The sequence below is a fragment of the Onthophagus taurus genome, chromosome 6 (assembly GCF_036711975.1).
Source record: "Onthophagus taurus isolate NC chromosome 6, IU_Otau_3.0, whole genome shotgun sequence".
NCBI classification, from domain to species: Eukaryota; Metazoa; Arthropoda; class Insecta; order Coleoptera; family Scarabaeidae; genus Onthophagus; species Onthophagus taurus.
Window position 1 is genome coordinate 32,412,898 of NC_091971.1, and position 23,579 is coordinate 32,436,476.

Below are 23,579 nucleotides of genomic sequence, written 5' to 3' on the forward strand. Positions count from 1 at the left end.
CATGAAACCACGCCCGGCAAGCGTCACACTGAACTCCAGGGGTGTCTCTCCCCACCAGTTGACTACACCTCCCACAAAATTTCTTCTTCACTGGCATAACGACCGGTTTTATCGAGAAACAAGATTTACCGAAAATGAAGGCGAAAACCTTAAAAACTTTACGTCCGTTTTAACGAAAACTCTCAAATTAGAGAAGAAATCACTAAATCACCGCAAATGTATACCAACTCATTAACGTATTTGTATACTCGCAAATCAAAACTACGCCGTCAAACGCTATAAATCATCCAAAAAAGACGGAGCACGAGAACAAACGTGTATTGAATCGCGAACTGTTTGAACATGCATTTAACATTTAAAAATGATTTTGGGCATATGGGCACCGCGGCTGTTCTTGACGAAGCGCATTCTGGAAATCCAATTTTGGGCCAGTTTTTCGAGCATTGCTGGCCGTATGTCACGAATAACACGAACAATGCTGGCCTCCAAGGTGTCAATTGTTGCTGGTTTATCAGCATAAACCAAGGAAATAATCGAGAGGTGTCAAATCGCAGCACCTTGGAGGCCAATTGGCATATCCATTTCTCGAAATCAACAATTTTTGATTTCAATAAGTCGATGGTTGCGGTCGCTGTATGGCACGTAGCGCCGTCCTGTTGAAACCACATCTCGCCCGGATCAATATCATCCATATTTTCAAACAAAAAATCATTGATCATGGTGAGGTAACGATCTCCATTGACTGTAACGCGAGCTCCGACTTTATTTTTGAAGAAATAAGGTCCACCAGCGTGCAAACCACACCAAACGGTGCATTTTTCGATGTAAGGGAGTCTGTAGGGTCTGTTGTGGATTGGTTTCACTCCATATGCGGCCCGTTAAGCCAAAAATGAGCCTCATCGCTGAACACAATTTTGCGATAAAACATCGGATTAGTTTCCAACTGCTCTAGAGTCCAATCGGCGAAAGAACGACGCATATGATGGTCTCGTGGTTTTAATTCCTGCACCAGCTGGATCTTAAAGGGGTGTAGGCCAAGATCTTTGGGCAAAATTTTTCACGTAGTGGACGGAGAGAGCCCTAATTCCTGCGACCGACGATGAATCGATAAATTTGAATCTTCTTCCACGCATTCGTTTACAGCGGCGATATTCTCTTCAGTACGCACATTTCTTCGACGTGTTGATTTTATTGCATCATTTAGAGAGTATGTGGTATGAAATCTATCCACAGTTCGACGGATGGCTTGCTCAGATGGGTGATTATGTGCGCCATACAAATCACGAAGTCGTCTATAAGTTATGCGAATTGATGACATAAATCTGGATAATTTGGTAGCGTTGTTCAAGCGTCAATCTGTTCATGATAATTTGCCAGAGTATACTGATCATCAATATCAAAAAGTGAGCGCAATATCACAGTTCGTTTTACAGTTAACCCTTTCGTAAGTTCTATCTAGCTTAAAAAAACACCCTCTACAATACCCTTACAATACATGTGAAACTATCAAAAATTCCAACAATACTTTTTTTTTAAAGTTCTTAAACAGATTATGAGTGCGATAGTTAATAAAAGATTTGCATACAGAAAGACCTTACTGTACGGAATCATAATCTTTTGAAACAAGCCTGGGCTAAGTTCGGAAAGAGGAACTGTTGGTCGTATGATGGGCGAATTTATGTTAAGAACATTCAGATAAAATTAATGTCCAGCCCTAGAGTCGATTTTCATAGATTAGGGTGGAAGAAACCGGTTAGATTTATATTACGGCGAGATTTTACTTAACGTTTGTATTTTTTTTTAATTAAAATAAAATCAGGCTAATAAAGGTTAACACCAGCGATGAATTTTTGAAATAAATTTATTTACAATTGAGATGACGTCAAAACCTTGTTTATAATACCTTCGGGGTTGAGTTAACAGTCGAGTTTGGTGCCTTGTAGTTTGCCTTGAATCGGATGATATTGGAGTTTATTTTTGAAATTTGTAATTTTGAATAAATTTTGGAAAAAATACATTTAGTGGATTTTCGTTTTCTTCGTTTTACAAATTTAAAGCCGCTCAACAACTTAGGCGTAAGAAACAAGTTTTTTTTTAATAAAATTTCGACGCTAATCAGATATTTATATTTTTATTTAGTTTCTTTTCCTTTTGTTGCCGACTTTTCCTGAGTAAATTTCAAATCTAAAAATTAGATTCAAATGGGTGGATTGATTCATTGAAGGAGGAGATAATTAACGAAGGTTTAGCCACGTTGACCATAAAGTCCCTAGATTTACAAAGTACCGCGGTTCATGAAGCCTATTTTCGAGCCAAAATGGCGGTTTGACAGCTTGTCACTGCATCTCACCACTTATTTACAAAAATATTGCCGTCTTGTTGTCTTTGGAGTTGCAAAAATGGCAGTAAGAAGGACTTTCGACTCTTCAGAGTACCACGAGAAAAAAAGAAAGGAAATTTGGCGTAATGTTTTGGTTTGTAGTTTTAAATTTCCCGCTTGACTTTCGAGCCAAAATGGCGTCAAACCGCGGTACTTTGTAAATCTAGGGACTTTAGTTGACAACGCTTTCGTTCGCCATCTACAGGTTGTATCTGAATGACTGCAACAAACTTCAAGGGGTGATTCTTTAGTGCATTTTAAGGGTACTTTCATATATGAACCATGGGCAACTTCGGCCCCCCTGGGGAGCTGCGCCCCTCCAAAAATGGCAGAAAATTTTGGTTTAATTTGTTTTTCTCAAAAACCATAAACGCTAGGAAAATGAAATTTGGGGAATATGTTGAACTTATAATAGGGCACGTTTTGACCCTATTTGTACTTTCATCCTACCCTTCTAAACTACTAAACGTAACCACCCCCTTTACATTTTTGCTAAAATTTTTTGTATGCAGATGATAAATACATTAGAAATATTGTACATAGGTAGATGAAAGTATCCTAAAACTTTTTTGTCTCTCTAAAATTTTCCCAAAAACGACTAATTTTTGAAAAAAAAAATAATAAAGCAAACACTGCCCGTTAAACAACGGGGTTGTCGATCAAAATTAGGAATGAATTTTTAATGAAAAAATCTTAGTGGACTTTCCAATCTTTATCAGAAATATTTTTGACGTTTAAATGTCAATGTTTTTCTTACTATTATTATTGTTTTTCAAATTAATTTTTGAATAAAGTTCTATCGCATTTACGATCAAAATTTTAAATAAAATAATAATAATAGTAAGAAAACTACTGACATTTAAAAGTCAAAAATATTTCTGACAAAGATTGCAAAGCCTACTAAGATTTTTTCAATAAAAATTCATTCCAACTTTCGATTAAAACCTTAATTATTTTTTTCTCAGAAATTATTAAATTTTCGAAGGATTTCAGAGAGATAAAAAAGTTTTAGAATAGTTTTACCTATCTAACTGAAATTTTTCCAATGTATTTATCATCTTCATAAAAAAAATCTAGGCATAAATTGAACGGGGGTGGTTACGTTTAGTAGTTTAGAAGGGTAGGTTGAAAGTACAGATAGCATTAAAACGTGCCCTATTATGAGTTAAACATATTCCCTAAATTTCATTTTCCTAGCGTTTATGGTTTTTGAGAAAAAAAAATTAAACCAAAATTTTCCGCCATTTTTGGAGGGGTGTAGCTCCTTAGGGGAGCCGAAGTCGCCCATGGTTCATATATCAAAGTACCCTTAAAATTCACTAAAGAACCCCTTGAAATTTGTTGCAGTCATGCAGATACACCCTGTATATTCATCCTGCGTCATCTCAACTACATTGACGCGAAACACAAAAAAAAACTAGTACAGGAAAAGAGGTCGGTTAAACAATTTCGTAATTTATTATTTCGTCCGCCTGATAAAATAACATCTACGTTTACGCCCGGTTTCTCTGATTTGTTAGAAGAATTAGGATACGAATTTGAATTTTATTTTTTTGTTGATTTTAAAGAAAAAAAAATTTTTGTTCATAAGAAAAGAATTTCATCTACAACTATTGAATTATCTATTCATTATACATTTGATTTTTGACGGGTAATGACACGCATTACCCATGACTGACAAAGTGTTGAATAATGAAGCCATTATTCCACAGTTCTGACACGGCCTACTAATAAAAAAATAAAATATTAACAGAAATGAGAGCTTTCTTATATTGAGGTTATGTCTGAAATGTCTATCAAGTTTATTTTTTTTCGTTTTTTTGATTTTTCTTTCAAAATTAAATAGTTGTAGATAAAGTATAGTATTCAACTTGCGTATAATGGGTGTTACCCACTCAGATTACAACTTCATCTTCGTGGGTAACAGCCGCCATTATACGCTTGTTGAATAATATACTATAGGGTTATAATTTTATTTTATACATACATTCGTAATTTTTGTACCGGTTGTCACGCTGAAGCGGAATTGTTTTTTTTTTACTTTCAATTTAGAGTTGCTCGCATTTTTTTTTTCACCGTATGTTTGGCCAAATTTCGGTTCCGGATTATTGAATTTCTTTACTTTACTTACCGCTTCCTTGTACGCCGTCGCGCTGAAAGAAACATATTTAGTAATTATTTTTTTATACACTTACCTTTCAAGTATTATTTTTTTATTATCATATTATTCAGTTATTGCGGGTTGATGTTAATTCTGAAACTACGTGGCGCTCATTGGCAATAAAATTTTAAAAGGGACAGCAAGGCCGTATCCATTCCTTGTGTTGTACTAGTGACTATCGTTGTTTTTTTTATATTCATTCAAATTTGCCTTCACGTGCATCAGACATACAAGAATATAAATGCACGGAAAGGTCATAATACCTAACTGAACAAATTTCGTCCTACAACACTTCGTGAATGCCATACGACCCATTAAGCGCCCTCATTTTCTTTGAACCTCGGAATATATGGTGTGCATGCGTAGAATGTCCCCAACACAAGACACCATAAGACATGTAACAATAAAAATGTCCGTAATAGGCCATAATTAACATCTCAGGTTCTATTCAATTTTTTTACTAACTCCATTATGTGACTCTCCCATGTTAATTTTGAATCTAATGTAATTCCCAAATATTTTATGTGAGTCAGGATATGATTGGGCTGTTCTCGATTAAGAGAAAAGCATATGGTTTGTGTCTTTAACTGATTAACACTAAGCGAATTTGCAGTAAACCAGTCAAAAACAAGCGTACGTGACCTCTCGGATTGTCTTTTAAGATCATCGGTTTGTTTGTGTATACCGATGGTAGTCGTGTCATCAGCATACAATATGATGTTCTATTCCGTGATAAACATTTGAGCAGGTCATTCAACTTTCATTTGTAATGTTATAATTGCGGAGCCTCTGTAGAAGCAGATCGTGGGAGACGCAGTCAAAAGCCTTGGTTAAATCATAAAAAGAGGTCTCCGCAAATAATTTGTTTTCAAAACACCGTTGTATATGACCGACCAGTGCTCCAACTGCCGCGGTTGTCGATCTACCCTTCCGGAATCCATACTGGAACTGATTCAACAAATTATTGCTCTCTAAGTAACTTGACAGTTGCCGGTGTAGAGCTATTTCAAATAACTTACCCAATACCGGTACTTGCGTCGTTATTATCTCCTTTTTTAAAGACCGGAACAACCCTGGAGATTTTCAAGCAATCGGGAAAAATCGTAGCTTTTATGCATTGATTTATTAGATTACATAGTGCAACAACTATCAAATTCTTTATATGTTTTATAAGTTTAGCGTTAAGTGAAAAGGCATCCCTGCTTGAACTGTTTTTTAACTCACAAATGATATCTCGCAATTCCATGAATTTCGTTGTTTCGTTGCCTTTTGTACGTTTCTAGAGTTTTTAATACAATTCGTGTTTGCTAACCTTTTACTATTTAAGATAGCATTTTTCTAGACTTTTCTATGCTTATTCAGCATTTGTTTTGTGACAAGTCGCGGATGTTGCTTATACAGGGACGTTAACATTTTAAGTTTATTCCTCAAATTTCTTATATCCGTGTTGAACCAACGTACGTTGTGGTTTGCACATTTATTTTCAACTAAAACTTACAAAATTTTTCATTCACGCATTGATTATCATTAACAAAAGAAAAATCAATGTTTTGAACACAATTATAAAACTGATACAATCCTTGTATAAGAAGTCTATGTCTAAATCTTGTTTTTGGTATGCGAATTTCATTTTGAATTTTAGAATAAAATGAAATTGCCAGATGATCAGACATGCAAGGCTCAATTACGGAGACAGAACAATCAGTAAGATTTGTGAATATATTGTCTAGACACGCGCGGTTGCGAGTGGCCTCAAAGTTTATTCGTCTGAGACCATAGGATCCACAGAGGCTGCATAACCGAACGGAATTCCCAGTACCCACATGAAAATGAACATTAAAATCACCTGTCAGTATTATATTCTTATTTAGATCTAATTTCGATAAAATATCATTTAATTTATCAAGAAACACCTCGAAATTTCCAAGTGGTGAGCGATACACCGTTAATATTTGTGTTTTATTTATTATGATATCAGCAGTCTCGATGTCTCTTTCCACACACTGGGCATCCAAAGTAAGCAATTTATATGAAGAAAACGCATTAGATAAGAAAATAGCTACACCCCCACGCTCAAAAACTGACTTACAGAATTGAGATACATTTGTGTAAGAGATACATATATTAAAGTACCCTTAAAGTTCACTAGAGAATCACCTCTTGAAGTTCGTTGTAGTCATTCAGATACACCCTGTAGATATTCCTGAATAATTTTAGTTTTAGTGTTTACTTTCCTACAATTTAATTCTTTTTCTCTTCTCTCTTAAATTTATATTTAATTTACCTTTATTTGTTATTTTTTGCTATTATTAATTGCTAAGCAGCTTGTTTCTGGTTATACTAATTAGTTTTTGCTATCTCAATTATTTAATTATTAATTATATTGTAATGTCGAGACCCTTTCGAGTGAAGCATTTGAATGCATTTGATCGGTGTTGGCTCAGTTTAGTGAAATTAGTGATTATTTATTACGAATTAGGCAACGTAAAATTGGGTACTACTGGATTTAATGACTGCAGCCACTTAGGTGAACACTTAAAACATCACGAAAATAGTAAAATGCTCGTCCTGGGGACGTCTCACTACCTACACACACACAGGACCGCACACAATTATTCTTTACACTCGGCCATTCCTGACATTTCGCGTCCTCGCGAGCCGTTTAACACACATAGTCCATCAAATATCTCGATTTACGCCACCTTCTCGCAACTTCTTCCTGTTGTTCTTCGTCACCTTTATTCAATCTTCCTGAACTGTCCTCCACATACTTCATCGTAGTTATATCTTCCTCGGCACTATTCGATTCGAGCATGTTCTCCATCTCACTCTCTCTCTGAATCATTGTCTTCGGTTAAATAGTCATCAGATTCACTATAATTTTTGTACAATTTCAATTGGGAAACATGTGCAGTTGTGTTAAATTTTCGCCCCTCAATATTCACCACTCGGTAATTGTCCCCTGGAACACCTCAACAATCTGCAATGGTCCCCTATATCTTGGTTGTAACTTTGTAGAAAACCAAGATATAATGAAAACCATATCCCCCACATTGTAATTAAGTCCCATAAATCTTTTACGATCATAATGTTGTTTGTATTTTTTTTGTTCTTTCTTAATTGTCTCGCGCACTTCCTTTTGTATCTCACTTGCTGGAACCCACTCGTTACTATTTTTCGCGATGTTACTGAGTTTATTTGGCAAGGTATTTTTCCGGCCGATTTATTTATCGCTAAGTTCAAATTTAGTTCCACTAATTCTAGCTTACTGTCCCACTGTTCTTCGCTTTCTGTTTCACACATTAGGGTTGGAACTAACACACGATTTACGCGTTCGACGGTACCTGTCCATTCGCTCGCGGCCACTGTGAAGAATTGAACGAATGGTGGATACCGTTTTCTGTCACAACCTTTTTAAATCCTTCCGAGGTAAATGACGTACCGCGATCACTAACTATTCTCGAATGTAACCGGAATTGTCTAATAAAATTGTTCAGAGCACGTACAATGTGTCTTTCACGGCATATAATCTGACAAATTTTGTTAAAGCGTTAATCACTACTAACACATACACATTTCTTTTTCGGCTTCGTATCAACGGTCCCAGATGGTCAATATGAATGTTTGGAATGACGGTTGTTTAGGAATTGCAATAGGATGTAATTCTCCCGGTTGCTTTCCTCCTGGTGTTTTACTCAATATGCACTCAGCACATGAACGTATATGTATGTCTTTTTACATATGCTCTTATTGCTCCAAACCAGTATAATCTTAGGGCCGATTTACATCAGACGAGCGAATGCTCATTCTATCCCCACTCTATCATATTCTTTTAGTGTAAACAGATGTAGAGCATTCTTTCGTTGTTCTGTCTGTGTTCTCAAAGATTCTAGAGAATATTCTAGGAATGTTCGATCGCTTGATGTAAACGGCATTAGAGCGTGCGAACAATTGCTTAGAACTTTCTTGCGTGTTCGGATGTGCTCGCTCATCGGAGCGGTCTCTTCAAAGCGTTCTTGTGTTCTAGCCGAATGAGCATTCGTTCGGCTGATCTAAACATCTATATGCAAGAATTCTGATTCTCATTTTTGCTCGTTGATATTTTGGTATAAGCGCTAAAAACGCGATTTCGTTTACACTAAAAGATCTAGAAAGAATGCTCTTGTTCTAGCTCTTTATTCGTTTGGTTTAAATGCACCAGAATACTTTTTACGGTTCTCTCGGTTCCAAAGTGACCTTTCAAATCGTGATGTTGAACAACGATACTCTTTCTCATTGATTTTGCTATAACGTACAGTTTTCGCTTTTCCCGGTCTACTTTAACATGCCTCAACAACCTTGATTCCTCCAGTTCGTAAAATTTCACTTCTTCCTTTTCTAATTTGCTTTGCGTCTTTGATTTCAAAACATTAATTATTCGTCGCAACTCAGGATCGCTAAATTGGATCATCAAAATATAATCTTCTTCGTTCAGAATCGTAAATACTTCCAACCGCTCATAAACCTCATCCAAGTTTTCACCTGAATCATCTACCGGTGCTCGTGATAAAGCGTCAACATGAGCCATTCTTTCTCCGGGTCAATATTTCAACTCAATGTCGAACTCTTTACTTCTTTACATTCAAATGTACTATGGCTTGGCAGTCAGTAAACACGGTGAATGAGATACCAATCAAGAAATTCCGCAGTCGATTGACACAAAACACGACAGCCATTAATTCTAACTTTGTAGAATGATACTTTTGTTCTACCTTCGACGTCTTTCGACTGACGTAATAAACTGGATGCAGTGTTCCAACTTCTTGTTCTTGAAGTAACATGCCAGCGATTCCCAACCCACTAGCATCTGTATGTAATTCTGTTCTTGAGGAGTCAGCATGATATAATTTTAATAAAGGTTCTTCAGTTAAAGATTTCTTCAAATCATCAAACGCCTCTTCTTGACTCGTCGTCCACTCAAACGATATCTTACTCTTTGTTAACTCGCTTAACAGTCTCGCTCTAATCGCGTAATTCTTCAATCCCAAACCTTCTTCAGACAACACAAATCTCAGATATTCCACCTCCCTCCGACCAAATTCACACTTCGTCAATTTTAAATTTAATTTCGCTTCTCGTAATCGTTCATATACTAGCTTTAATCTTTCTAACATCTCTAACCAATCTGCCGCAGGTATTATAATATCATCTAAGTACGACATTAGTACTTTATTTCTCAGTGGACCCAATACCTTCGTCATTAATCGACAAAATTCGTACGGTCCGTTGGTAAGACCAAACAAAAACCATGCACTCAAATTGACCTGTGCAATCAGACGTAATAAATGCGGTTTTTGGTTTTGCCGCTTCACTTAAGGGTATTTGTAAATAGCCATGCGCCAAATCCAATATCGAAAATGTTTTAGCGTTAGATAAGTTCTCTAAATGTTCGTCAATGTTAGTAATAGGGAAATTCTTTTTTACCATTTGCTGATTTGGTCGACGATAGTCCACCACTAACCTCGGTTATATTTTAGCGTTTTAGTACCTTCGGAAAATGTATTACAACTTTTGACGCATAGTAGCTAGGTTAATAGTATAAATTACGTTATGTTCCTCTTGATTTGCTATTTCTCGAGCAGTGATCACTGGTATGCTTCAGTCAGTGGTTCTTATGTTATCGTGTTTTTTTAATACAGTTGTATTAAATTAGTTTTAAAAGAAAAACGCGAACAAACAATTAAGTTTAATTCGACTATTTTTGATCTTTCATTTTTTTTATATACATCTTTTATATCCCATATGTCCTATACCTAACATTTATAGTTTAGGAGATAATTAGGGTTTTTTTGAAAAATGCACACATATCATAATAATAATAATAATACTTTATTGGTGATAGCATCAAAATGATTTTCACAGGTCATAAAAGAAAAGAATACAATAAACGCAAAAATGCAATTTTCAATAATAGTAAGTACACTAAACGTAGTAATCAGTAACAACAGGTAAGCAAAAGAACAAACAAAAAAGAGAGAAAAAGGCTTCTGGGAGGCGACACACTGGTCATAGCAAGTCATCAAAATCATTGGTCAAAAACTCCTCAACAGTATAAAAGGCCTTCGCCACTAAATAATTTTTTATTTTGTGTTTGAAATTGTTACTCTCTAACAATCTTATGTGTTTCGGAAGGACATTGTAGAATTTTATGCCAAAATAATTGACGCCATCCCTGGCCCTTGCCGTCCGAGAATAGTCCGTAATTAAGGTATCACCTGCCCTTGTGTGGTAATTATGATAACTATTAAGAGTTTTAAATTTGGAGATATTACCCTTGATATATAAGAGACAATGGAGAATATAAAGCGAAGGGAAAGTTAATATCTTATAATCAATGAAATTGGCTCTACAACAGTCCCGAAAACCTAGACCGGCCATAACTCTAACACATCTTCGCTGCACACCAAAAACATGATCCGCATGGGCGGAGTGACCCCAACAAATTAACGCCTACGATACGTGGCTGAAGAAATAGCCGTAGTATGTGTTCATTACAACATTGAAAGGGGCAAGGTCTCTCAGTCTCCGAATGACGAACACAATGGTATTCAGTTTTTTCGTCAATTGGTCAATGTGGGCCTTCCACGTTAAACCAGAGTCAAGATAAACCCCCAGGAACTTGACCGGCTGCGTATACAACCTGAGACGTTTAAGTGAAAAGTTTAAAGTTTGTGTTTTTTCTCTATTCATGCTAAGTCTGTTGGCCTGAATCCAATTTGAGATGCAGGCTTGTGACTCAGATATGCGGTGATGCAAAGCATCGGCATCTGTTGAGGAGACCATTACGGTTGTATCATCAGCAAAAAGGATGAGGTCGGAATCATGGGGAATGTTACTGGGTAGGTCGTTGATAAAGGAGTGGCCCCAATACTGAGCCCTGAGGTACACCAAACCTAAGTGGAAGACGACCGGACTCTAGACCGTCAAGGGAAACATACTGCGATCTGTTCGTCAAATAAGATTCGAGAAGATTTATGCTGCTGATGTCCATATTGAAGGCACTAAATTTACGAATTAGTAAGTCATGAGAGACGCAGTCGAACGCCTGTGTTAAATCATAAAAAGCAGCTCCAGAATAATTATTGGCTTCGAAGCCATTCTGAACAAATTGTACCAAAGTGCGGATGGCGTCCGATGTCGACCTATTTCTTCTAAAGCCAAACTGTCCGGAAAACAATAGGCTATTAGAATTGAGGTGAGTTGCCAGTTGATTGTTTAAAATTATTTCAAAGATTTTCCCGAAAATTGGCAGAATGAATATTGGTCTGTAATTGCAGGGGTCGTGTAGCGGGCCTTTTTTGTGAATAGGAATAACCTTTGCCACTTTCAGGCAGTCCGGAAAAATCGAGTTCAATAAGCACTGGTTTATTAGTTTACATAATGGATAAACAATTATATTTGAGACTGTTTTTATTAACCTACTGTTTAATTGATGCACATCCCTGTACGTCGAATTTTTTAATTTTAAAATTATGTCACGTAGTTCGTTATAAGATATCGGTTTAAATTCGAAAAGTTTATTATTATGATCATTGACCAACGGACCCGAAGAGACATTATGATTGTTTAGTGTAGGAAGGTTAATATCATTAAGAACACTTTCAGCCACATTAACAAAGTACGCGTTTAGGTCTGAGGCCGTGAGTTTGTCGGACGAACGTTTACAAATTGAAGGATTGGTGTTCCGAATAATTTCCCAAATAGCACGCTGTTTGTTTTGTGACGCCAAACTTTACTAAACCGATTTTTTTTTTTTTTAAATTTAACAAAATAAAGAACGATAACAAATTTTTCGACAAGGACAAAACTAGTTTTACCACCCTGATGTACGCGAGTCCTCGACCGGCTCAGTGAAGAAGGGAGGGGTATTTATATGGCGCCACACAGTTAATCCCGCGTACAACACGAACTGTGACGTGGTATGATGGAATATGGTGATATAAACATATAACACAACAAAACATAAACGCTCAACAAAATAGATTTTGAGTTACACACAATATTTATTAAAAAAAAAAAAAAATTCCGAAGAAAAAAAAAATATATAGGTAAGTAAAATAAAGAAAAAAAATCAATAACAAAATTATAAATCAGTGAACTTCTAGGTTAAATCAACAAAGAAAACGAAAATTATATTGATGTTTGCGAGTTTTTCAAAACTAAAAGGAATTACTCAAATAAAATAAAAAAAAAAATATATCAAGAAAGATGGAAATTAAAAATTAACACGCGTCTGACTCCGTATGGTTGAGCTCAACGTGAAATCGAGAATTAAAAATAAAAAAAAATTAACGCCAAAAATAGAATAAAAAAAAAATCACTCGCCAAACAAGAATTCACAATAATCAATTCAAATGATATATATAAAAAAAATTGAAGTTCAGATGAAATCTTCTTTCAGAAAAAAATCAAAGATTTTCTTAAGGAAAATCAAATACAAAAAAAAATATGTTATAGATAAATTCTTCAGTAACCAAAATAATAGTATGTTGTTCTATCTGACCTTTACTCCAAGTCTTGATCACCGGTCCAAACAAAAAAAAAATATCTTCAGCAACAAATTCTGGTGATTCAGGAAAGGTAAGGTTTATTCTTTGTTTCTCTCCAAAAAAAAAAGATAGTTATAATCCTTAGGACGTAAAGAAAATTATCCAAGGACACTGGTTCCAGATTATTAAAAAAAAATGTTCCGAAAGAGATGCCAAAGGTTGCTCCCCTCAATAAAACCTGGATATAGAAATAAAACAAATGAAACGTGGAAATATTAGATTTAAGAATTTTTCTGTTAGTAGCATAGTTTTTCTGTTTAAGTAGTTAGAACGATTTTTTTTTAAAGTAGTTAGTTTCTTTTTTTTTTTTTTTTGAAAAGTAGTGAGTAGATTGTTTGTTAAAAAAAATGAAAGAGGAAAAAAAAATATAAAAGGGTGGAAGAAAAAGCCAAAAATATTTAATAAAGACCTTACGAAAATGCTTACCTCTGATGTTCGAGGTTTAACCAGAAGACAGAAGAAACTTTAAAGAAATACGTTGAAATCCGGAATCTCCGTACAATTTGGTAAAAGAAAGACACTTTTCCAAAATTTTATTTCGAGTGATGAATCCCACAAAAATGGATTAGAAAAATTTTTCACCAACAAACCAAAAATGGCGAACCAATCAAACTTTCTTAAACACTCGAAAACACGTATATTCTGGTAATATAGCAAGAACAGAGAGAGACCGAGAAGAAACTGGAACCGTCTTTTATACCCAAAAATTCGGAAATATCAAAAAAAAAAAAATTACGTCTGCGCAAGATCATGTACTTACGACACCCTCTCAAAAGCAAAGGAAGAATTTGTAGTATGATAGGAATTGAAAGGGATTAACAACAGGGATACTCAGAATCTGTTGCTGAAAAAGATAAAAAAAAAAAATAACAAATGTTAATAATAAACAAAATGTAAACAAAGTAAATACAAATAAAAATAATAAATTTCCGAATGTATGCAACTCACAACCTATAACAGATAAACAAGTCACCCACACATAACATAAAATTTCGGAACGTAACAGTTTCCTGAGTTTTCAATGTGTTGACTGTTGGCTCTCTTCTTAGAGTCAGTAATAAGTTTCCGGTAAAAGTCTTTATAGTACCTGACCTGAGCACTCGACACTACCGTTGGCCGGTGTCTGTTGATATCGACCAGCAAGTGAAGTACATTCCTAGCAGACTTCATTTCGTTGTTGAACCAGGATATTTTCGGGCTATTATCCTTAAGATGGTCAACTACTCTAGATTTCTCCCTGAAGCAGAGATGAAAAGAATCTACAATCATGTCAATAAATAATGAAAATTTGTCGATTACATGTAAATTAGCGTCACTGACAAAGCTAAAATCAGTTGACTCGAGAAGGTTATAAAAATGGAAGAGACCCTCGTCTGTGATGGGTCTACAAATGATACGGTTCTTTATTACTGGAGAACTGCCCAACCAGTCACCTTGAAAGGAAACGGCTAGGTGATCTGAAATTGACGGATCGATAACATTGACCAAAAATAGAGTTGGATCAAGGTTGGTAAATATGTTGTCTAGACACGAAGTTTCACGGGTACAATCATTAACACATTTGTGCAGATCGATATTTAACCTAGTGTGCCATGAATACCTAGTGTGACCTAGTGTATAACCATATGAACTGGCCTTTTGAAAATTTGCAGACTTCTGTGTTTGATGCCAGCTTTTTACTAAAATATTTTCAGGTTCCGGGTGCTTGCGGTTACACCGGAAGAGGTGACAATTTTCATATTTCAAATGGAACACCCTGTATCTCATTACATTTTTGTTCAATTTTAGGCCCCTGTATATTGCAGCCATCACATACGCGCAATTATTTGGTTGCTCTCTCCATATCATATTATTATCAGATTCAAATAATCCTCATTACTAAATTCCAAACGTGGCATGTCTTGAGAACAGATCACTACAAAAAGTAACCTAGTCATCACACCAACAGAAATAAACCATAGCTTTAGCAAATGTCAAACTGTTTACTCTTTCCTTACTGATCCTCTGATAATACATAACCACAACAACATTCCCAACACAAAATTTTTTTTCCGGCGGTCAAAGTAGATGATTTATAAATTATAAAAAGTAACGTTGTAGTTGACATTTTTTATTGAAAAATGTTATAAAACTCAGGGTGTTCCATTTAAAATATGAAAATTGTCATCTCTTCCGGTGTAACCACAAGTACCCGGAACCTGAAAATACTTTAATATCGATATTTGTGTGCATTTTGCAATAAACCCTAATTATTTCCCAAACTATAAATGTTAGGTATAGGACATATCGGATATAAAAGATGTAAAATGAGACACCGAAGACGACTAAGTAACAAAATATGGGGGGTGCCATTTAACCCTTAACTGGTCCGGTGACTCATTTGTCGCACTAACAGTCAGGCGTAGTCTCCAGGACTACTTAACTTAATAGGTCAATAAGACTGCAAATGTGCAAATAAACTCAATATTTTGTTCATTACTGGATACTATAGATATTAGGAAACTTGTATGCATAGAAATAAACTGAACTAAAGCAATATATAAAAAGAGTTTACCTAAATTATAATTTTTTCCGAAAAGTTAATTAAATCTAGTTTTATAGTAAGTAGTTAATTATTATAAAACCTTAACAAACTTTCGTTTATGTTATTAGTTATGTTAGGTATTAGACAAACTAAAAAATAAAGGATAAATAAATTTGACAAAAATATCATATTCCAGCAAGGGCCAACGTTTTTTATTTTTCAGCGCAGTCATTGCAGACTGGTTTTGTACATTGTAGACAAACCGGCTTTTTGCAAGCAAGACACAAGTATTTTGTCATTCTATGTTTCTTTGAACGACACAAGTAGCAAATTTTATGTTTTTCTAGAATCAGATCATATGTCTTGGGTTCTTCTGCACCTGGGACTCCAAGTATTCTACCAATAGTACTGCGTAGTTCGCGTGGGATAACCGACATCGTCAACCGCCGTCTCATGTGATCCTCTACCAATTGTTTGGCTAGCTGCATTCCAAAAATACTTTTTTCTTTAATGGTTGGATTATCTCTATAACATTGGTGTAAGATATATGAATTGATCACAGAAATGTCTAGTAGGCGAAAAAAAATTGCTAAAGGCCATCTTCGAATGCGATGACTTGAGGTGCTCCTCGGAAGCATTTCATCTATTGTAACAGACTGTCCAAGTCCATAAACATTTTGACAATTTTCTACAAATGTGTTGAAAATAAATGAAATTGCTGCAGCCGGATCGTTCTTCTTCCGCTCTTCCCTGTCCTGAGAATTGTCGAATCGTATAGCCGTCAAAAGAACAGCAAATCTCTTCTTACTCATGACTGCTCTAAATATTTCTCTTCCGCTTCCGTCCGTTGCGAATATACGGTCTATATTTTCATGACTCGAATTGAATATCGCCGTATATACTAGAAGCCCTAAAAATGCCTTCAGCTCAGTGATATCTGTGTCTGTTACATGATGTCTGGATTGTATAGAATATCTCTCACGAATTGAACTTAGTTTTTGGTTGGTGTGCTGTAGAATATGTTGAAATATTTTGTTATCGAAAAGCAAATTCCAGATTGGCAATGGATTCGCTGCATCACCGAGGTTACGTGCTTTTGATTTTAGAATCGGAATTTTTGTTATAATATTATGCTTTCGGGTCCGAGATGAAGGCAAAACTTCCGACGTACACCATCTATACCGATTTTTGCCATATAAATACTTCTTGTTTACATTATCTACAATATTTACACTTTCATCTACGAAGTCCTCGCTAGCAGACAGTTCTGAATCGCTATCGTGCTCTAATTCAATTAGGTTGTCTTCCGATACGTTATCTATGTCGCTGTCGCCGCTGTCTGTAGTATTTTCGTACCATTTTAAAAGGGCTTTATCAAAATCAGGATCGTCACAAACCACTCGTTTTGAAGACCCGGCCATATTTCGGTAAATCTACCACTAACAAAAAAGTTACACAAATGGACCGACGTAGTCTGAGAGACTATTATAGATATCTTACCCGTTATAACTTTTAAGCCGATGTTACAATCACGGTACAAATTTGTATACTAATGATGCTCAGAGAGGTGGGAGATTAGGCGGATGGACAGGTTTGTACACGCTTTTAATAACCGCTGAGAAACAAGTATTTCAATCGCGTAGTCTGCTGGACTACACCGGACCAGTTAAGGGTTAAAGAAGTGAAGTTATGGTACTTCCAAGTTTCGAAAAGGTAACCATAGTAAAGTGACCAAACGTTCTAGAAAGCCATACTCGGCACCAAAACATACTCCATCATGTTGCTTAAGCATGTTCTGAATCCTAAATTGATACCCCAAAAATCGAGTGTTCTCTGATTTTTTGAACAAAATGTCTGCTGAAGCAGATTTTTCTACAAAAATTCGAATAACTCGAGAATGGCCGAATCAAATTGCAAAAAGTAAAGTCATTCATAAATCTTAAAAACAGACAAATCCAAATATGTAAAAATATACAGGATGTTCCATTTAAAAAAATAAAGTAGGTGGCGACTTCCGGTATAACCGGAAGTGTTAGACATTTGAAAATATTTTAGTCGAAGAGAACGCAATTGATAATACTTAAATCTGAATTTTGAAATTTGTATTTTGGCCAGAACCCTGTAAAGCTCTAATGGACGGTCGTCGTGGATGACCCTGTATAATTTGGATTGTTTACATTATTTTGGTTAATACCTTCCAGGTCATCTGACCTCACACCTTTAGATTCTTTTTTATGGGGCAAAATCAAAAATGAGGTGTATAATACGCCTGTAAGGTGTCGTGAGGCATTAGAAAATAAATTTTCTATTGCCTCACGCGTTTATTCGCGTTTTTCTTTTAAAACTAATTTAATACAACTGTTAACTTATACCATTATTAAAAAAGAACCACTGACTAAAGCATAGCAGTGATCACTGCTCGAGAAATAGTAAATCAAGAGGAACACAGCGTAATTTATACTATTAACCTAGTTACTATGCGTCAAAAGTTATAGTACATTTTCCGAAGGTATTAAAACGTTAAAAAACAATGAAAATAATTTTTTTTTCAAAAATTATAAACGATCGTGAAAATTTTTTCAAATAAAAGTTATGTGAAATTATGCTGTCTACCCAACTGAAGAAAAAAAATTTATAAATTTAAAAAAATAGCGAAATTAGTACTCACATCCGGTATAACCGGAAGTACAAAGTAAATGATTTCATGTCGCAATAATCCGTTTTAACGGCCTAATTATGCATTTCAAATGGTTTTCTTATATCACTAATAAAAAAAAAATATGGGGGTGAGCCACTTCTGAGGGACACCCGGTATATAAGTAAAATAACACATTCCAACTAAACCTCGTTATCTCTTTTAAAGTCTACGCGTCCGGCCCGTCGAACTCTCTTTTGATACGCACTTCACTACTCTCATAATCATACTGCCCTGTACTGCCCAGATGTTGCCCAGTTCCCTTTTACTTGCCTCAACTAGTGATGGGCACTATCGAATGAATCTGACTATCGAATAAATAGTAAATGAATGATTCGAACTATCGAATGATTTATTCGAATAAATTCATTCATTCGAATTCGGTGAGGATTGAGGATATCCAATAATGCGCAATATAGGTTAGGTATACCGGGTTTATACAGAATTTAGCTGAAAATTTAAAATTTTAAGATTTAGTTTTAAAAGTTAAATCTAATGAAACTGTTATATCTTAACAGCTTTGCATACACAATATATGAAGTTTCAATACGCTTCACTTTTAAAGTTAAATTCTTAAATTTAATTTAGTTATGTATATCCTCTGTAGAAACTAGAAACCCGGCATAACAAGTGCTCTCCCCACTGCTTGACTTTTAATAGACAAAAATCGGGGAATTACCGAAACCTTGGATTGTAATTCTCGCGTGTGAATATCGTGTATGGACTCGTTGTTTGTTATTGTAGTGAAGTTGTACTATTTGTTTTATAAAAATGGCTTCTAGTAAGAAACGGTCAGCTGTATGGGATTATTTTAAAAAAGATTCAGTTAGTGCAGTAACTTGCGAAATTTGTAAAAAACAATTCAAATTTAGTGGTAACACATCCAACATCCGCGATCATTTAAGGTGCAAACACCCTGGGTATTTTGAAATAGATAAATTAAATAAACAAGATGAATTCCAACAATTCGGAGATCGACATAATAATAAGCCGTCAACATCAACTCAAGATCAGCAACTGCCATCCACATTAATGCAGTCTCAACTTCAAGAACAAAGCAGTAAATCCACATCTACAATAGACATTAATTGCAAAAAACGAAGTCGACAAATGAAACTGTGTGTTACGAATAAAAAAACCGAGTTGTCGGAAATTGAAAATGATCAAATAGATCAAAGTTTAATTAAAATGATAGTAATTGATTACCAGCCTTTATCAATTGTAGAAAATCCTGGGTTTTTGGAATATTCTAAAAAGTTACAGCCACTATACAAACCACCAACTAGAAAATTGTTATCTTCGAAAATATTACCTAACACATATAATCAAATTTGCGAAAAAGTAAAAATATTGTTAGCAAAAGTTGATCATGTCGCTGTAACTACTGATATATGGACTTCGGACAGCAATAAAGCGTATTTGGCAGTAACTAGTCACTTTTCTTACGACGACTTTATACATAATGCTGTTTTGGCAACTAAAGAAATACCGGAAGCCCATATTGGTGTAAACATTGCGTCTGCTTTATCAGAAATTTTTAATGTTTGGGAAATTGACTATAAAATAATTAGCATTGTTAGTGACAACGGTGCTAATATAAAAAATGCCATAATTGGGCAGCTTCAAAAAGAACACCATCCATGTATTGCGCATACTTTAAATTTATGTGTTACAGATGCTCTAAAGTCAACCGAACCAGTAATGCGATTAATAAAAAAATGTAGAGCATTGGTAGCTCATTTTAAGCACAGCACAGTGGCATGTGAAAAATTAAAAAGCATGCAAAAACAAATGCTATACCCTGAATTAAAAGTAAAACAAGATGTATCTACTAGATGGAATTCTACTTTAATTATGGCAGAAAGACTATTAGCGATTAAAGACCCATTATCAGCCGCCATTACATCGCTACCAAGAGCTCCAGAATTTATTACAGCAACAGAATGGGATCTGCTGATAGATGTGGTATCCATTTTGAAGCCATTTGAAAAAATAACTATTGACTTATCTGGCGAAAAATATATAACAATGTCTTTAATTATTCCTCTTATAAGATGTCTGCAGCATTCGCTAAAAAGCCGCATTCCTAAAACGACCAGTGCAGAATCTTTAAAACTTGTTTTACAAGATAATGTTAGAACACGACTTGGGATCTTAGAAACAAATTTACTTTGCTCAAAAGCAACGTGTTTAGATCCTAGATTTAAAAAAGCAGCTTTTAGTGTTGCAGAAAATGGTGACATAGTTCAAAAATTAATTATTGAAGAAATATCCTCTATTTTACAAAATAAAGGTGAGACAATTGAAAAATAGACCATAGAAACTACAACTGACAATACTGATGATAAAGAAAACATTTGGTCACACTTTGATCAAGAAATTGTCACTTTAAAAAGTATTTCAACACCATGCACGACTGCAGCATTGATGGTTACACAATATTTAGAGATCTCGCTTGTAGCACGAACTCAAAATCCGATTGAATTTTGGAAGCGCTACAAAAGTGTACTTCCTGAAATATATCAACTGCATAAAAGATATTCATGCATTCCAGCTACCTCAGTTCCTTCAGAACGAGTATTTTCCAAAGCTGGACAAATTATAAATGAACGCCGAAACAGACTCTCTGGGGAAAACCTCGACTTGATTATTTTTTAAATAGTAATATAAATTTGTTTAATTAATATATTTGTCATTTTTGTCATACATTTTTACTAGAATAGTGTATTTGTTTTATAAATAAATTATTTAACGTGTACTATTTATAAAATTAATTATTACTGAATTATAATGCACGCCAAAATCCTGATTATGTCCATACTGTCCATAGTTTCCCTCACTTGATTCAACTCATTACTTTGAGTCTCAGTCAACTATCAGACGACAGTTCATTGTATGATCAGCGATTCTTCTAGAACAGCTGAATGAATAACTTGCATTCGACTAAAATGAAAATAATTATATTTTCATTTTATTTATTCGTTTGCTTGATAATCTGTTTCAGAAATCAACGAATATTATGATAGTTATTCAAACATTCGAATAAATTCTATAACATCGATGTATAATACTTGACAACAATCGAATACTTGACAACAATCGAATTATTCTATAGTGTTCATAACTAATCAAATATTCGAATAGTTGGTAACAACAATCGAATTATTCGAATACTTACCAACTATCGAATTATTCGATAGTTTTTATTCGATAGTGCCCATCACTAGTCTCAACTTGTCCTGGTGGCGTCTCACTATCCACACACAGGACCGAACTCAATTATTCTTTACAAATAATTAATTTATTATTGAATAATATAAAAGAAATTATTTTAAGTCAAATTAAAACGGCAAAGTATTATTTTATTTTACTGGATTGTATGCCTGATGTCAGCCATCAAGAGCAAATATCAGTTTGTGTAAGATATTTTAATGTTCTTTATTTAGAAAACACAAAAGTTAGCATTGAAGAAAGGTTTTTATTATTTTGTCCTGTACGAGAGACCTCCGGTGAAGGGCTTACAACATTTTTGTTACATACTTTACAGGAATATGTTTTAGATATCAGTAACTTACGTGGCCAGGGATGTGCAAAAAAGAATTTTGGTTATTAATACGAGAGCGTTCTTTGTGCCTTGTTGTAATCATAGTTTAAACCTTGTTATAAACGACGCTGCGAACACAACTTACAACTTTTTTTCCGTTTCCAGTGATCATTGCTCTGTGTTAAAAAAAAGTTTCGAATTTGACATTGAAACTCAATAACTCCGGTACAGTCTTTAAAGCTCTAAATTATATAAATAGGATAAAAAAGAATAAGTCCACGATGATTATTTATTATTTTTTTCTAATTTCGGTACAACAATGTTTCGCTTTTTCTAAAAGCGTCTTCAGGTACGACTAGAATAATGGAAGATAATTATTACTAGTTGACGGGTTTTTTGTTGGTGATATAAAATTAAAATTATAAAAAGTTCTTACCGTCAAAAACTAAGAATGATGAACACGTGAAAAAATGATCATGTGGAAAAACTTCTCTTACAAAAACTACGACGAACCGATGATTAAAAATATAATTTTGGATTAAAGATTTAAGTGAAATTTTTGAAAACGGCGTGGGTTTACCATGTCAGATTAAAAACTCCAACGTCGGGTGATAGGTTAAAAAAGTTTTTGAAATGCTGAAGGCAGGCGTAAAAAACTGTAAAAGCTGAAGGCGTGTTATAAAAAAGGGGAATTTATCGTTAAAAATCTAAAAGAAAAGGGTATTAATATTATTGAAAGCGTATTATAACGTTAAGTGTTACCAAAAAATTTGAGTCGTGTGCACATATCGACTGGTTACAACGGACTGAGGTCAGTTAAAAGAGGAAGTAAGTAATATGACAACTTAAGAAAGTGAAAAATTGGTATCAGGATGTGACAAACCAAATGCAAGAGCGGTGAGTTTGAAATTATATGAAAGGTGTAAAATATCTATTATAATTGTTAAAATCAGTAATTTCATTCAAAATATGTTCAGGGTTTTTAATGTGGTATGATTTTATATAGTACTCCTCAAATAGGTCCATTTTTCTGAATTTATTAAGATGTTTTAGAAGTTTAATTTTGGATATATCAGTTTTATGTTTATGTTCTTTTAAATTTAGGAGTAGTAACGGTCGTTACTGTTAGGAACTAAAGTAATTTATTGGGATACACGACCAACACGACAAAGGCTAGATAATTGAAAAGAGGTTTCCTTTTATCTTTACCGAGCTTTCGGAAATTTTATTTTTCCTTCTTCAGAGGTAACTACAATATTGAGAAAACAAAAGTTACAATAGTTAACAAACAAACATTTGAACAACTTACAAAAATGGATTGCATAAAGGAACTAAACCAAAGCTAAACATGAGGTCGCAAACTTTGAGCACTAGACATATCTTATAAAAACTATACTTCTAATAATTCACTAAAGGTGAGTAATCAAAGATCAAACGATACTAAAAATCATTACAAAGTCAATTTTGAAACTATAAAATAAGTATTACTTACAAAAAGAACACGTTAAAATTTTTTCGTTAAAAGTTAAGACGCAATAAGTCACGTAAGTTTTTTATACCACAAAAACTGGAAAGAAACAAGGCTGGCCAACCGTCGTCACGGCAAAACACCAAATACACTAAAAGTAACCACTAGGTGGCGTTGAGAGGGGGAATAAAATTGAAAATATGAAAAAGGAAAACAAAA

The 23,579-nt window shown here is 34.6% G+C and overlaps 1 protein-coding gene and 2 long non-coding RNA genes across 3 annotated transcripts; 2 read left to right on the top strand and 1 right to left on the bottom strand.

The window, feature by feature from the left end:
- Positions 1–12,304: 12,304 nt before the first annotated feature.
- On the top strand, positions 12,305–13,300 carry LOC139430228 (uncharacterized). Its single transcript, XR_011640689.1, has 3 exons — positions 12,305–12,628; positions 12,686–13,160; positions 13,215–13,300. It is a non-coding gene; the product is annotated as an uncharacterized lncRNA (long non-coding RNA).
- Positions 13,301–19,119: 5,819 nt separating this feature from the next.
- On the top strand, positions 19,120–20,661 carry LOC139430202 (E3 SUMO-protein ligase ZBED1-like). Its single transcript, XM_071196867.1, has one exon. It carries the CDS (start codon positions 19,120–19,122, stop codon positions 20,659–20,661), a length of 1,542 nt encoding a protein of 513 aa, XP_071052968.1.
- A 1,506-nt stretch (positions 20,662–22,167) lies between these two features.
- Positions 22,168–22,705, bottom strand: LOC139430023 (uncharacterized). Its single transcript, XR_011640590.1, has 3 exons — positions 22,655–22,705; positions 22,329–22,599; positions 22,168–22,247 (listed from the first exon to the last, which is right to left on the bottom strand). It is a non-coding gene; the product is annotated as an uncharacterized lncRNA (long non-coding RNA).
- Positions 22,706–23,579: the final 874 nt, after the last annotated feature.

Bases quoted from the DNA above. Each gene is read 5' to 3' on its own strand.
- LOC139430202 (XM_071196867.1), top strand. From the start codon at position 19,120: ATGGCTTCTAGTAAGAAACGGTCAGCTGTATGGGATTATTTTAAAAAA.